Source organism: Staurois parvus, unplaced genomic scaffold, assembly GCF_062004578.1.
Source record: "Staurois parvus isolate SC_StPar_1 unplaced genomic scaffold, SC_StPar_1.0 ptg000014l, whole genome shotgun sequence".
Lineage (NCBI taxonomy): Eukaryota > Metazoa > Chordata > Amphibia > Anura > Ranidae > Staurois > Staurois parvus.
The window spans coordinates 6,710,289-6,723,029 of record NW_028317810.1 but is presented as its reverse complement, the minus strand read 5'-3'; the positions used below and the strand labels follow the sequence as shown (position 1 = coordinate 6,723,029).

The 12,741-nt window shown below is 37.5% G+C and overlaps 1 protein-coding gene across 3 annotated transcripts in view; it reads right to left on the bottom strand.

The window, feature by feature from the left end:
• Positions 1-2,324: 2,324 nt before the first annotated feature.
• Positions 2,325-12,741, bottom strand: part of WSCD2 (WSC domain sialate O sulfotransferase 2) — a 405,505-nt gene continuing 395,088 nt past the window's right edge. For all 3 annotated transcript variants that reach the window (XM_089677027.1, XM_089677044.1, XM_089677035.1), the window contains one exon: positions 2,325-5,843. In XM_089677027.1, coding sequence (XP_089533153.1) covers positions 5,491-5,843 — 353 coding nt within the window. In that variant the 3' untranslated portion in view covers positions 2,325-5,490. The remainder of the gene's footprint in view (positions 5,844-12,741) is intronic.

The following is a 12,741-nucleotide window of genomic DNA, read 5'->3' as shown; positions in this document are numbered from 1 at the left end:
AATGCAACTGTCCCATATTATGTAGATGAATCTCAAGGCAGTGGTTTAAAAGAGTTATTATGTCAATAGAAAGAGCATTGACTTATGTATTCAATAGTGAGTCTAAATTGTAAGTCGTAAGTTACTGGTTAATAAGCTGAAAGCAATTCTATAAGGTAGTCTTTTAAAAGTTTTATGCCTATAGTATCTGAATGTGTAGATCCTTAGAGGGAAATGTGCAACATATTTTGGCAATTACGTACTTTATCTTCATGGAACCAGAATCGATTTTTTTAGCTTTTGAACGTGTAATATTTTCAACCCTCAAGTCTACTCAATGAGAAATACAAACATGAGGCTGTCAAGGCTTGTTTTTTTGGCTCATGGAATAATTTTAATCAGCCCCATGCACTGTAAGGCGTGCTTAGCTGATAAAGCCCCTCCGCCCCTTCTCTCCTCCTGAAGACTCCTGGGATGCATGACATCATTTTAGCCTAGGCTAAAAACCAGGAAGCAATTGAAGAAATGTTAACAAAAAAAGTTTAAACTGAGTAAATAAAATATACTAAGGCAAGTGGCAAAAGAATTAAAAATAGTTATGTTGATTGAGAGAGTTTATTTCTGCATGAAGTGGTGGACTGGTCAAGTTTAATGATCCATGTTTTATTAAATCAATGTGCCTGCCCTGAGACTGAGGTAAGCCTTTAAAAGATATGCCTTCTGAGCTGTACTTCAAACATAAACAACAAGCATCCACTCTGGCTGTGTCTTTAAAAAACTGAATTTATCAGTATACAAGATAATAGTTTACAATGAAAGATGTGTTTAAAATTTTGTAGCTGGAAACTTGTCCCATAACTACTATAACAGAGCATTTATGCAGAGAGTTGTTCAAGGTGGAACATGATGATCATCATCTAAATAACTGAGTCAACAATTAATAAGTGCAATATGTAGCCAAAATAATCCTTGGTACAAAGTGTAGAAGACCAAGGATGTTTTTCTTTGGACCATTCATAACCCTTCTAAAAGAAGGAAAAAATGCAGCATAATTCAGGTTTAATCATCATTATAATTAACGCAGAACTACAATCTCTGAATCAACATGATATTTTATTATATTTACTTGTTTTAAACATTTTTTTAATTTCTTCAGTTGCTTCCTGGTTTCTGGCCTAGGCCAAAATGATGCCATAGATCCCAGGAGTCTCCATTTTTTCTTTCATCTGGAGAAGGGACTTTCTCAGCTAAGCACATCCTCCTGCCTGCATGCCTGAGCTAAGGGCAGATGGATTCCATGAAGTAAATGCTACATAAATCATTTACTCTTACTTAAGATGGTTGTAGCTAGAAATGCTAGAGGGTGTTTTTCAAAGTTATTTTTCAACAAAATAAAGCATGGTGACAAGAATGGATGAGTTTACATTGAAAATTAAACACAAATTAAATAGTGTTTTCAGTTTGTGGTGCTCAGATACAGTTTAGTTCCACTAATTTTACTATTATTACAATTTTATTATGCCTGTTTGTTCCCAGGAATAAGAGTGTTATATTATCTTTCCTTCTTCCATGTTATCTGCTTTAAAAATACAAAATACTACAATTCTGTAGTAAAATAGAAAATAAACAATACTAACAATAATAGGAAGACTGAATGGAATTGCAAGAATAGTTTAAAGCTGAATTTTATACATATATAAAACATGCAATTTAATTCAGTTTTGAATAATTTTATGATAACTACATATGTTTACATGCAAGTAGCGTAGGGGTTGATTTACTAAAACTGGAGAGTGCAAAAGCTGGTGCATCTCTGCATAGAAACCAATCAACGTCTAGGTTTTTTTTTGTCAAAGCTTAATTGAACAAGTTAGAATTTGATTGCCTACCATGCACAGTCACTCCAGATTTTGCACTCTCCAGTTTTAGAAAATCAATCCAGAGTGTCTGGATTTTAATGCACTCTTCTACAACGAAACCCACACTGGAAAACAGAGAGTCAGTAGTCTCAGACAAATAGAACTCCTTTTCTTTTCACTGTGCTGTCAATCTAACACTATCATCATGCTTACAAGAGGGGTGAGCATGGAGATGCTGATTGTTGGCCATTTATCAAGCTGGGATGGTACCTTGCATAACTACTGTGTAGTCTGCTGGCATTGTCATGACCTAGCTGTGCTGTCTTGCACAACTCTCTGGATCTCAAGATTAGCAGAATTTTTTTTAAAATATTTGACAAGAAAACAGTTCATAAATATGTATTTCATCTCTGTATTTCAATGTTTGGAGTTCATTCTTAAAATGAGGGTTAAAAAGGATAAACAAAGTATTTAGTAAAAAACATATTTTCTTTCACTCAGTAATTCTGCTTTTTATTACTGAATAAAAACATCCATGAGTACATACCAAAAAAGCAAACAGTAGGTTGTTTTGAGTGGAAAGACCCTTGATTAGTTGGGCAGTAGTACTGAATATAAAATAATTCTACAATCCCCCAGTATCTACAGTATGGTGTGAGAAAAGCATGATTCATAGACACTGTAAAAGTAAAATGAATAAAATGCTGGTTCTATATTTTAATAGTAAAGATATTTAAGCTCTTGTACTAATGCTTTGCAAAATTTAAAGTGCTCTTGGTTCTTAAAAAATAGTTATAACTAACTTTTCTTTTTCAAAATGCAAAAAAAAAAAAGAATAGTTTTCACAAAACAAAAGAATGCAAAAAAGACAATTGCAAACCAATTATCCACAAGATGGCTGTTGAATAGGTGTTTTACTGGGTAAGGTTAGAGAAATGGCTTCAGAGCAGCCAATACGACTTAACTTTTTGTGGGATAAAGATATTGAATTGTATTGCAGATCTAAACAATTCAGTGTGTGAATTTGACATTCACATAAATAAAAACTGTTTGAAGCATTTCCAATCGCATGTATATTACAATTTTTTAACCTTTATAGACTATTACCTTATTTCTAGATGTGTTCTTTTTTACTTTACACACAGTACAAAATATTTTTCCTTAGTTTATTACTACATAGATATGTATTTGTAATCATATATTTATCTGTTTTATAAATTTCACCGGTCGAAAACAATCTTAATCATTTAGTGCTTTTTTCAGTGGCATTAAGTATAGTGCAAATATCTGTAATACAACTTTGTAAAGTGTACATTAGCTGTGCATATCCGTTTCTCAATGCGTTGATGCTCTAAAAACATTTGAAGTCATATTGTTTCTTCTTTATCATTCTTCATCATATGCAGTAAGATCTGTTTTTGACTGTATGGTATTGTATAGGTTCATAAATTAACCACACAAAGATTAGCAGTGCAATCGGATTATAACCAAAAAGGATTATATCTTAAAGCTGAACTCCGGGATAGGCAAATATTGTGCAAATATAAGAGACATGTGTATTCTTACTTGAATCTTGGTGTGTTTTGTGTATCTTCTCCAGATCTGTTCAGTAATTTGGTGTGAAACTTTACATCAGTGCATGAGCTTTCTATAATTAAAAAAGAATTCCAGGCATGGTATGGTTTTGCATAGTTACATAGGTCCAGCTTGGACCAATATAACTATAAATTATATACATAGGGACCCTGGAAGCGTCACTACTCCAGTAACCTTCACTTGTTTCCAGATCCCACGCAGAGAAGCTGGTCTGATGTATTGTGAATACAGGTGATTGGGAGCTTGCCATTCAATGCTTTGCAATTTCTGAATGAATTCCACTTTCTCTGATTGGTTGAGGTGAAGAGTGTGACGTCACCACCTTGCCTCTCCGCCTTGACCAATCAGAGAAAGCCAATTGTTTACTAGTTGTAATAGAGAGTATTTTGTACAACTGTACAATCATGGCATGAGCTACAACCTAAATAAATAATTTTTCAACACATTCCGTTTTTTTGGTATTTTAAAGTAATATATTGCAGTTGTAATGTAATTGTATTGCACGAGATTCACACAACTTTTACTCAGGATTCACATATTTTACCAATTAAAGCTAATAAGAAAAATGTGTGAATCTTTGATGAATCTTTGGTGTGTGAGTCTTTATATTAAATTTATAAATAGACCCCTGAGGGCCTGTTGACACCACTGCCTGGTAGTATGTGTGTTGCTGCAGTGTGGTGCCATTCATTACGAATAGCACTTCAATTCCCCTTGTCAATGGATGTGTGCTACAGCCCACAACTATGCATTGTAGAATGTTGCATTACAGAAAATAGTATACACATTGTTTTTGGTGTATTAAAGTGTCCATTCCAATGAACTGGCAGCTTTAAACACAACACAGGTTATGCGGGTGCTAACACAGTGCAGCAATGTGAACGGGCCCTAAGTGTTCCTGCAAAATAGACCATGAGCCCTGCGGAAAAAGTGTTATAAGGCTCGTGTTTCCCCATACAGACTTGTATATTATGTTGCGTGATACTGCCTATTAAAAAGCAATTTAACTAGACAAGGGAATATTTTACCTGCATAGGGTAAATATATGCACAGGAGGGCATTCTAGCACAGCTGGACCCATTCTTTGATCCAATCCAAGTAAATTTAAGGATTAGCTATAATCAGCTGTAATACTATATAAAAGGCTAACTTTATATTGTAACAGGTTGGGGAAACCACATTAAAAAAATAATGATTTTACTTTCAATATTACCCTATACAAATATTATTCAACCATAAAAAAAAAACAAAACCATGATATCTTCTCTTTCCATGCTCTTTCTGTTGGATATCCAAGGTGTGTGTGTGTGTATATATATATATATATATATATATATATTTTTTTTTTTTTTCAGCATCACAAACAGAAAACCTGCAAATAAATCTAAATCTTGCTGTATATAACCTTGGTAAATGTAAAGTCTGCACTGACATATATTGTGTTGTGTCTGCAAAATATTTGATCTTGGTTGCCATGTAAACGGCTGCTGACTCTAGTCCCGGAAGAGACCCTTTAAAGAGCTTGTTAAAGATGATGTTCAGGCTTCAGCACACATTGGTCATACACACAGACCAAGCTGCTGACTGTCTCAGTCCTGCTCATGCATATTGTATGCTTTAAAATCTCTTGCGCATGGGCTTTGATTTATAGGCACTAATAAATCATGACTTTTTTTTATTCCACTGTAAGATCATTTTTCTCTGTGACAATGTGTAAAGCTCAAGCTGCTTCCAATGACAGCAGAAATTGCCAGTTGATAAGCAAAATCTGTGCTTACATTATAATTTACCTGCTGGAATTTCAAATTGCAGCAATGAACACAACTGCTGAAACCATAGGGAAATCTGCATTGAAATGAGTTTATCCATGTTAATCTAATTGGACATAAATATAACTTTCATCTGGCCAAATCTGTGAAGCGCTGTAATCATTGTTTCATGCACATAAATTCATTAAGTTAGTAGCAGCAGGAAGTCTTCAAAGCCACCCACTGGGTGGAAGTAGCTATCAACCCGGAACTGAGGTCCCAGAGACATTCACAGCTGATCAGTGTCATCATCTTGGATAGTAGTCTTCTGGAACACCAGTGAGATTTCGGAGTTTCAGGGTGGCATCCACTGTCCTAATATAGTTGCTGATCATTTTTCTCATGTCTTCAGTGTATGGGTCATATTCCAACTTTCTCAGACCAGAGCGCTTGAAGTTTCCATCCTTCTGGCCTTCCACACACAAAAGTCTGTCAGCTAATACAGGGAGGCCAAGCAAGTTAATCATCCTCTTTAGCTGAAAGAAGAGATCTTGTTTGAGGTCTTCAAAATGTACAACCAGTACATTTTTTCCATACTTAAGCCAGTCTAAGGTATGTGTTGCCCACCATGGTGCATAGTTGTTTACAAATTCTGGCCATTCTGAAAAAGCAACAAATATTCATGTCAATAAAATACAGTATATTTCAATAATATATTTAAGAAATACTACAAAAATTAGGAAAACATCAAATACTGCAATCCTGTTGACCCCTTTTTATTTCATTTCGATGCTGTTAGCGTTTTCCAGCAAACTTTCACTAGAAACAGTATTGCTTGATACAGTTTCACAAATGTGAATATATATGCCTGTAGTAATAGCAAAAAATAATATATTTTTTCATTCACATTGTTACATTCTGCTTGACAACATCAGTACTCATCCAGCAAATCCAGTACAAAACTCCTCCCCATTGCATCAGAGGCTCTCTGGTATCATGTCTTACCATTAGTGCTGTCCCAAATGATCTTATGCAAATACTAACTTTTTATTGATGTCAGTGACACTAATTTACTAAAAGGAAAATATGTTCACTTTACAAGGGAACAGTTCATCCTTCTGATCCCTCTCCTCTCTCTTCCTTTCACATATTTTCATCATTACTTACACTGCAGCACATCTGATTGGTCTCTCTAGTGCTGCCCACCTTTTTACAATCATGCTGTCCAGGAGTTACAAGAGATCCATGACATTTGAAATACTTACCTTTGTTGCATTTAAAAATGCATTTAATTGTTCTTTAATGAATATTTAACTCATTTACTTGGTATAAATCTGCCTTGAGTTCAGCATGAAGCTGGATCATTAAACAGGTATAAGAACTTGCATCATTATTATTATTATACAGGATTTATATAGCACCAACAGTTTCATCAGCGCTGTACAATATAATGGGAGACAATACAGCAACAATACAGTTCAATACAAGAGGGATAGAAAGGCCCTGCTCCTTGGAGCCTACAGTCTAAGAGGGAGGGGCTAGTGGTACAAAAAGTAATAGCTGTGGGGGATGAACTGCTATGAGGAATAGAAGATTCCGTTATTAGCTGAAGGCGGATAGGCTTCCCTGAATAGATTTTCAGAGATCACCTAAAAGTGGGCAGAGTAGGCTATAGTCTGATAGATTGGGGTAGAGTGTTCCAGAGGATGGGGGAGGCTCTGGAGAAGTCCTGGAGATGAGCATGGGAGGAGGAGAAAAGAGAGCTAGAGAGCAGGAGGTCGTGCGGGCAGCAGAGAGGACGATTTGGATGAGACAAGATTGATGATTTAATTTGGGGCAGAGTTACAAATGGCTTTATATATTATTGTTAATGTTTTTAATTTTATTCGTTGGCCAATGGGAAGTCAGTGGAGGGATTGGCAGGGAGGGATGGCAAATATGGAATGGTTAGTAAGGTGGATGAGTCTGGCAACAGCATTCATGATAGACTGAAGAGGGGATAGCCTGCGATTAGGTAGGCTAATGACGAGGGAGTTACAATAGTCAAGGCGAGAGATAACAAGGGAGTGAATAAGTTGCTTAGTAGTTTCAGAGGTTAAGAACAGGCGTATCTTGGAGATGTTGCGGAGGTGAAGTCTACAAGATTAGGACAGCAATTGGATTTCGGGCTGAAAGGACAGATGGGAGTCTAGGATTACACATAATACTCTGGCATGAGGGGAGGGACTGATGGTTGTATTATTGATCTTGATGCAGAAGTCAGAGGAGGGGGCACGGGCTGAAGGGAATAGTATGAGCTTCGTTTTGGAAAGATTTAGTTTGAAGATGTGGAGTGACATCCATGCTGATATGTCACTTAGTAGGCTAGTAATGCGAGAGGAGACTGAAGGGGTGAGGAGTAGAAAGATAGATTTGTGTGTCATCAGCATAGAGATGGTACTTAAAGCCATGGGAGTTTAGCAAGTGACCAAGGGAAGAGGTGTAGATGGAGAAGAGAAGGGGTCCAAAGACAGAACCTTGAGGGACCCCTACAGAAAGAGGAAGTGGAGAGGTGGATATAGAGTTATAGGTAATGCTGAAGGAGCACTGCGATAGGTAGGAGGAGGAGAACCAGGAGAGAGCAGAGTCTCGGAGGCTGAGAGAGCTGAGTTTTTTTGAGGAGGAAGGGATGGTCAACAATATCAAAAATCACAGAGAGGTCAAGTAGTAAGATTACGGAGTAGTGGCCATTAGATTTAGCAGTTAGTAAATCATTAGTTTAGTAGGGCAATTTCAGTGGAGTGTAGTGAGCGAATGCCAGACTGTAAAGGGTCAAGAAGGTTGTTGGCAGTGAAGTAGGAGCTCAAGCGATTGTAGACTAAGCGTCTAAGAGTTTAGAGGTAAACTGGAGCAGGGAGATGGGTCTTAATTTGTTCAGGTTGGTGGGGTCCAGCGAGGACTTTTTATGTATGGGAGTGATTTGTGCATGCTTTAGAGGGGTGGGAAAGGCACCATTAGAGAGGGAGAGACTGAAGATGTGAGTGAGGGAGCATAGGACAGAAGAAGAGGGTGACCATAGTAGTTGAAAGGGGACAGGATCCAGGGGGCAGGTGGTGAGACGGGCTTCTGAGAAAACTTTAGTGACCTCTTCAGTAGTAGCAAAGTCAAAAGAGGAAAGTATTGAGGGAGGTTTAGTACAAGGTATGCTAAGTGGGATAGATGTCCGTGTAGCAGAGATACCCCTACGAATTGCATTAATCTTGTTTTTGAAATGATTCTCTTAAGCAGTGAGTGAGTTACTGGGTGGAGGTGGAGAAAGTAGAGAGTTAAAAGTAGAGAAGAGACGATGAGGACTGGATGACAAGGTATTAATAACAGTGACAAAGTAGGCTTGTTTGGCAGCATGGAGGGAGGAATTGCATGTTAAGAAAGCAGATTTATATAGGGTGAATGCTTGCGAAGATTTGGTTTTGCGCCACAATCGCTCCAGTGCACGACTATGTCACCTAAGATTTCTGGTGTCATCAGTCTGCCACGGTTGTAATGGTCGGGGCCTGATACTTTGTGTAGTTAGAGGAGCAAGTAAGTCTAGTGTGGATTAAAGTGAACTGTTGTAGACAGCAGTGGCCAGGTCAGGGCAGGACAGGGGAGAGATTCTGTCATAGAGGCAGTCAGTTGCAGAGTGGAAAAGAGAAGGGTTAAAGTTGTGAAGGTTTCTGCGGGTAATTGTTTGCTGCTTGGAGGGATAAGTGTTTCAAGACGAGGACACTGTGAAGGTGATGAGAGTGTGATCAGAGAGAGGAAATGGTGTGTTTATGAGGTTGTAGGGCGTGCAAAGATGGGAGAAAACAAGATCTAATGTATTCTCATCAGAGTGAGTGGAGGACTGTATCCATTGTGTTAAGGCAAAAGATGAGGTTTTGTTGAAAAGTTGGGATGTAGCTGGGTTGTTCACATTAACGGGGATTTTAAAATCTCCAAGAATGATAGTGGGTATTGCAGAGGCGAGAAAGTAAGGTAGCCAAGCAGAGAAGTCATCAAGAAAGAACGACACCGGTCCAGGAGGCCGATAGATCACTGCAATCCTCAGAAATGGGAGAAAACAGCCGAATGCAGTGATTGTCGAAAGAAGAGAAGGATAGAGAGCATTCTGTTACTGGCAGTGACGCCACCTAATCTGGTAACATAGGGATGCTCAGACTTCCAGTTTTAATTAATATATTATAGTCAGACTAAATCCCATGCCCTCACCCACTTTGAATAATTTGAAAACATTCCTGTAATGGCTTCATTAATTATAAAGATGATGTCAGACCAGAAAATTACAAAAGACATAATGGTTTAGCGTTGAAAAGTGTCACAAAAGTTTCCCATTATGTTCTTAGCTCCTGCATGAGTTTGACTATTTTATTAAGTAAGGAAACTGATCCATTGGGTTCAGACACTTCCAGCACTACATTGCTCAATGCTAGAAATGCAGCCTTTGTAGTTCAAGAGAAAAAAAGTTAGAGGACATTAGCAGCAGACAATGTGAGTCAGCGTCTGTAATTTGTGAAATGCCTGATTAATGTTTCTGTTCTCTGCAGAGAATAAGTCAATTGGGAGATTTAGCCAAATGGAAGTTTGTAGCATGCTCATTTATTAGGGTCATTAGGTGGGACAGGGTAAAGCTGCTTCTCTGTGCTAGAAAATATTTAACTCCAAATACAAAAGCATTGCTAGGCACAGCACATACTTAGTTAATGTCAGCATTTAAAGGGAAAGTTCATAAAAAACTGATAGTATAGTTTTTGTCACATTCTAAGAAGGCTATATCAGTGATATATCTATTTTTTTGTTACAAGATATGCACACTTGCTAACAGGAGGAAGTATCATGAGTATAAAATGTTACCATCACGTGACAACATATTCTATAGTTCATTAAAGACGTATTAAAAGGACTTCATGAAGGTTTGTATGAAGTATTTGGATTCTGGTTACCCAGGCCAAAGATACAGTGTTTTTCAGATACCTCCCTACATGAGACTGCATACACATGAACACAAGATTGAATTCAACTGCTAGACTACAGTTTTAAAGAACAAAAATAGAATGTGACCTGATGCACCAAGTGATGTATTTTTAGCTGATTTGTAAGTATTAGGGTCCCTCTGGTGATCATTGTTATTTATATATTACAAGATTTTATACATTACAAGATACCACTAGATTGTTATATACTTGATGTTTTACCTTGCAGATATTATATATGCATCTACTCCTGAAGAAGTGAACTAAGAGTCAAAAAACAAGTCGAGTTTTTGGATGTAATTTTAATGTAATTATATATCGACATCTGGACTGCAGTGCTGGAGCGAGGAACAGGTAAGGTCCTGCAGGAGAGAACAGCTGAGCGGCCGGCCCAATATTCTGACATGGTGGAGGCAGAAATACCGGACCGGCCGCTTTACATCCGCTCCATAAGACGCATTGACATTTTCCCCCCTTTTTTTGGGGGAAAAAAGTGCGTCTTATGGAGCGAAAAATACGGTAGTTATTCGTTGGTCGAGTGTGTTGTGCCTCATTTAAAGTCCCAGGACAAATAAATTGGTTGTATGGATACAGTTTTAGAAGACTTAAATCAATGCAACAGTTTTATAAAATGTAGATTTTACTAAACTGTGTGCTAGTCACTCAAAAAGCATTAATTTCAGCTTTCATTAACTGCCACTGCTGAACAAAAATATCAGTTGTTTCAGCCTAGTCAAAGATATGTTATGTAAAGATGCCTGAATACAAAGCCCATTCACACTTTTGTGTTTTGATGTAATGAAAAGCATGCCTTTCAAATAAAAATCCAATGTGGTGCTATATCAGTTGGTGCTTGTTAAGGAGGCCCCTTGAAATAAATGTTTGTTTAAAGTACATGTGAAAATGAATGCACTAAAGTGCACTGTAATCATGTAATCCTGAAGGCATGACTGTGAAAAATCCCTTTCCAATGGCAGCTCAACATAGCACACACTCACCTAATCCTTTTTTTATAAATGTTATACTATGTGAAAGGACATAGTGGTAACACCCCAAGGATGTGCGCAAAGAGATCTTAATTCTGGAGACCTTAACAAATATTAGAAGTCAACAGATACTTAACCCACCACTCTCCACCTATTACTGTAATACCTCTCTTTGCATGGATCATCTCTAAAACGTTATAGTTGTACAACTTGTAATGTAACGTTAGACAGTATTCATCATGTCCCCAACATTTTTTAAATTACAATTATTGATCTTACCCATGATCAATCTGTGTCCACTTTTTTTAGTTGATTTCTATTTGCTGTAAGCCTATTCTTTTTTTGGCAGAGATGTGTTACTGTGCTAATGTATTAAGGGAATTTTCCAAACCAATTTTACTCACATAGGATTTGAACTTTGGTTGTATTGCTTCAGTTCACTTTTTCATGATCATCTTGATATTTGTAATGGTAAAAACATTAGAGTCAAGTGGCATGCCAATAACAAGCGAGTAAATCAGTTGAAGAATATGCTATTGGTACAGGTATGGTATTAAGATTGTCAGAATCATGTGAAAGGTAAAGAGCTAAGCTTTTCAAGAGATGGCATTCCTTTAAAAGCATGTTACAATGGACAGCTGTAAAGGACCTTTGCTTTTTCAGCTGGTCCTTTTCAAGTGAAGGTTCCTTCTACATACCTGCTCATGCCATCTGCTGATTTAAATCAACTACTGCACATGTCACTTATTACCAGTTTTACATTTCCCACAGCATGCTGTGCCAGTGCCTGTACAAAGGTTGCTCCCGTGAGGCCTCCAGTATGCTAAACTATATGCCTGTTTTTTTTACTATAATTCTATATTGGGTTTACAAAGGAAGAAAAGCAATGGTAGAAGAAATAAAACAGTGACTATTGGGTAGGGAGTTCAAAATAGTTCAAAAATAGTTCACAAAAGTGTATCCGTAGCACTACCCATATCTGGAGATTGCAGATACATTACCATCTTGTTTAACACTTTACTGTTACTGTACTAATTGGTACACTTGAGAATAACAGATGAATGCTCGTCCATTTTTTTTGCATTTTATTCTCATAGCGAAAATTAAGAGGTTACTAAAGTTATGAAAATTCTCATACGAAAGGATACAACTTCAGAAGTGATATAATGTATTGTATTGTATTGTAATGTATTCTTTTGTTTCTGAGCACGCACGGTCTTGGTCTGATTTTTTTTGGATGAATACTGTACTGATTAAATGAAAATTATTTGTTCTGTCATCATACAGATAATTTTGCATGAACTGTCGTAATGGGCTCTTGAAAGCTGTGTACTAACACTCAGATTGTCAGACGATGGCTCCAAATATTTTTAGGGGGGCAGTGCCACCCTCTGGAAAAAGGGACCTGGTGAGCAGGGGCGGACTGACCCATGAAAGGCCCCAGACTTGAGAGGAGAGAGAAATTGGCAGAGACCGAGAGAGCACGGAGAGGAGGAGGACACTTCTAGGACCAGTGTGAGAACTAATGGCAGGGGTAGGCATCGGTTCATCAGATGGAGACCAAAAGCTCTAAAGCTCAATT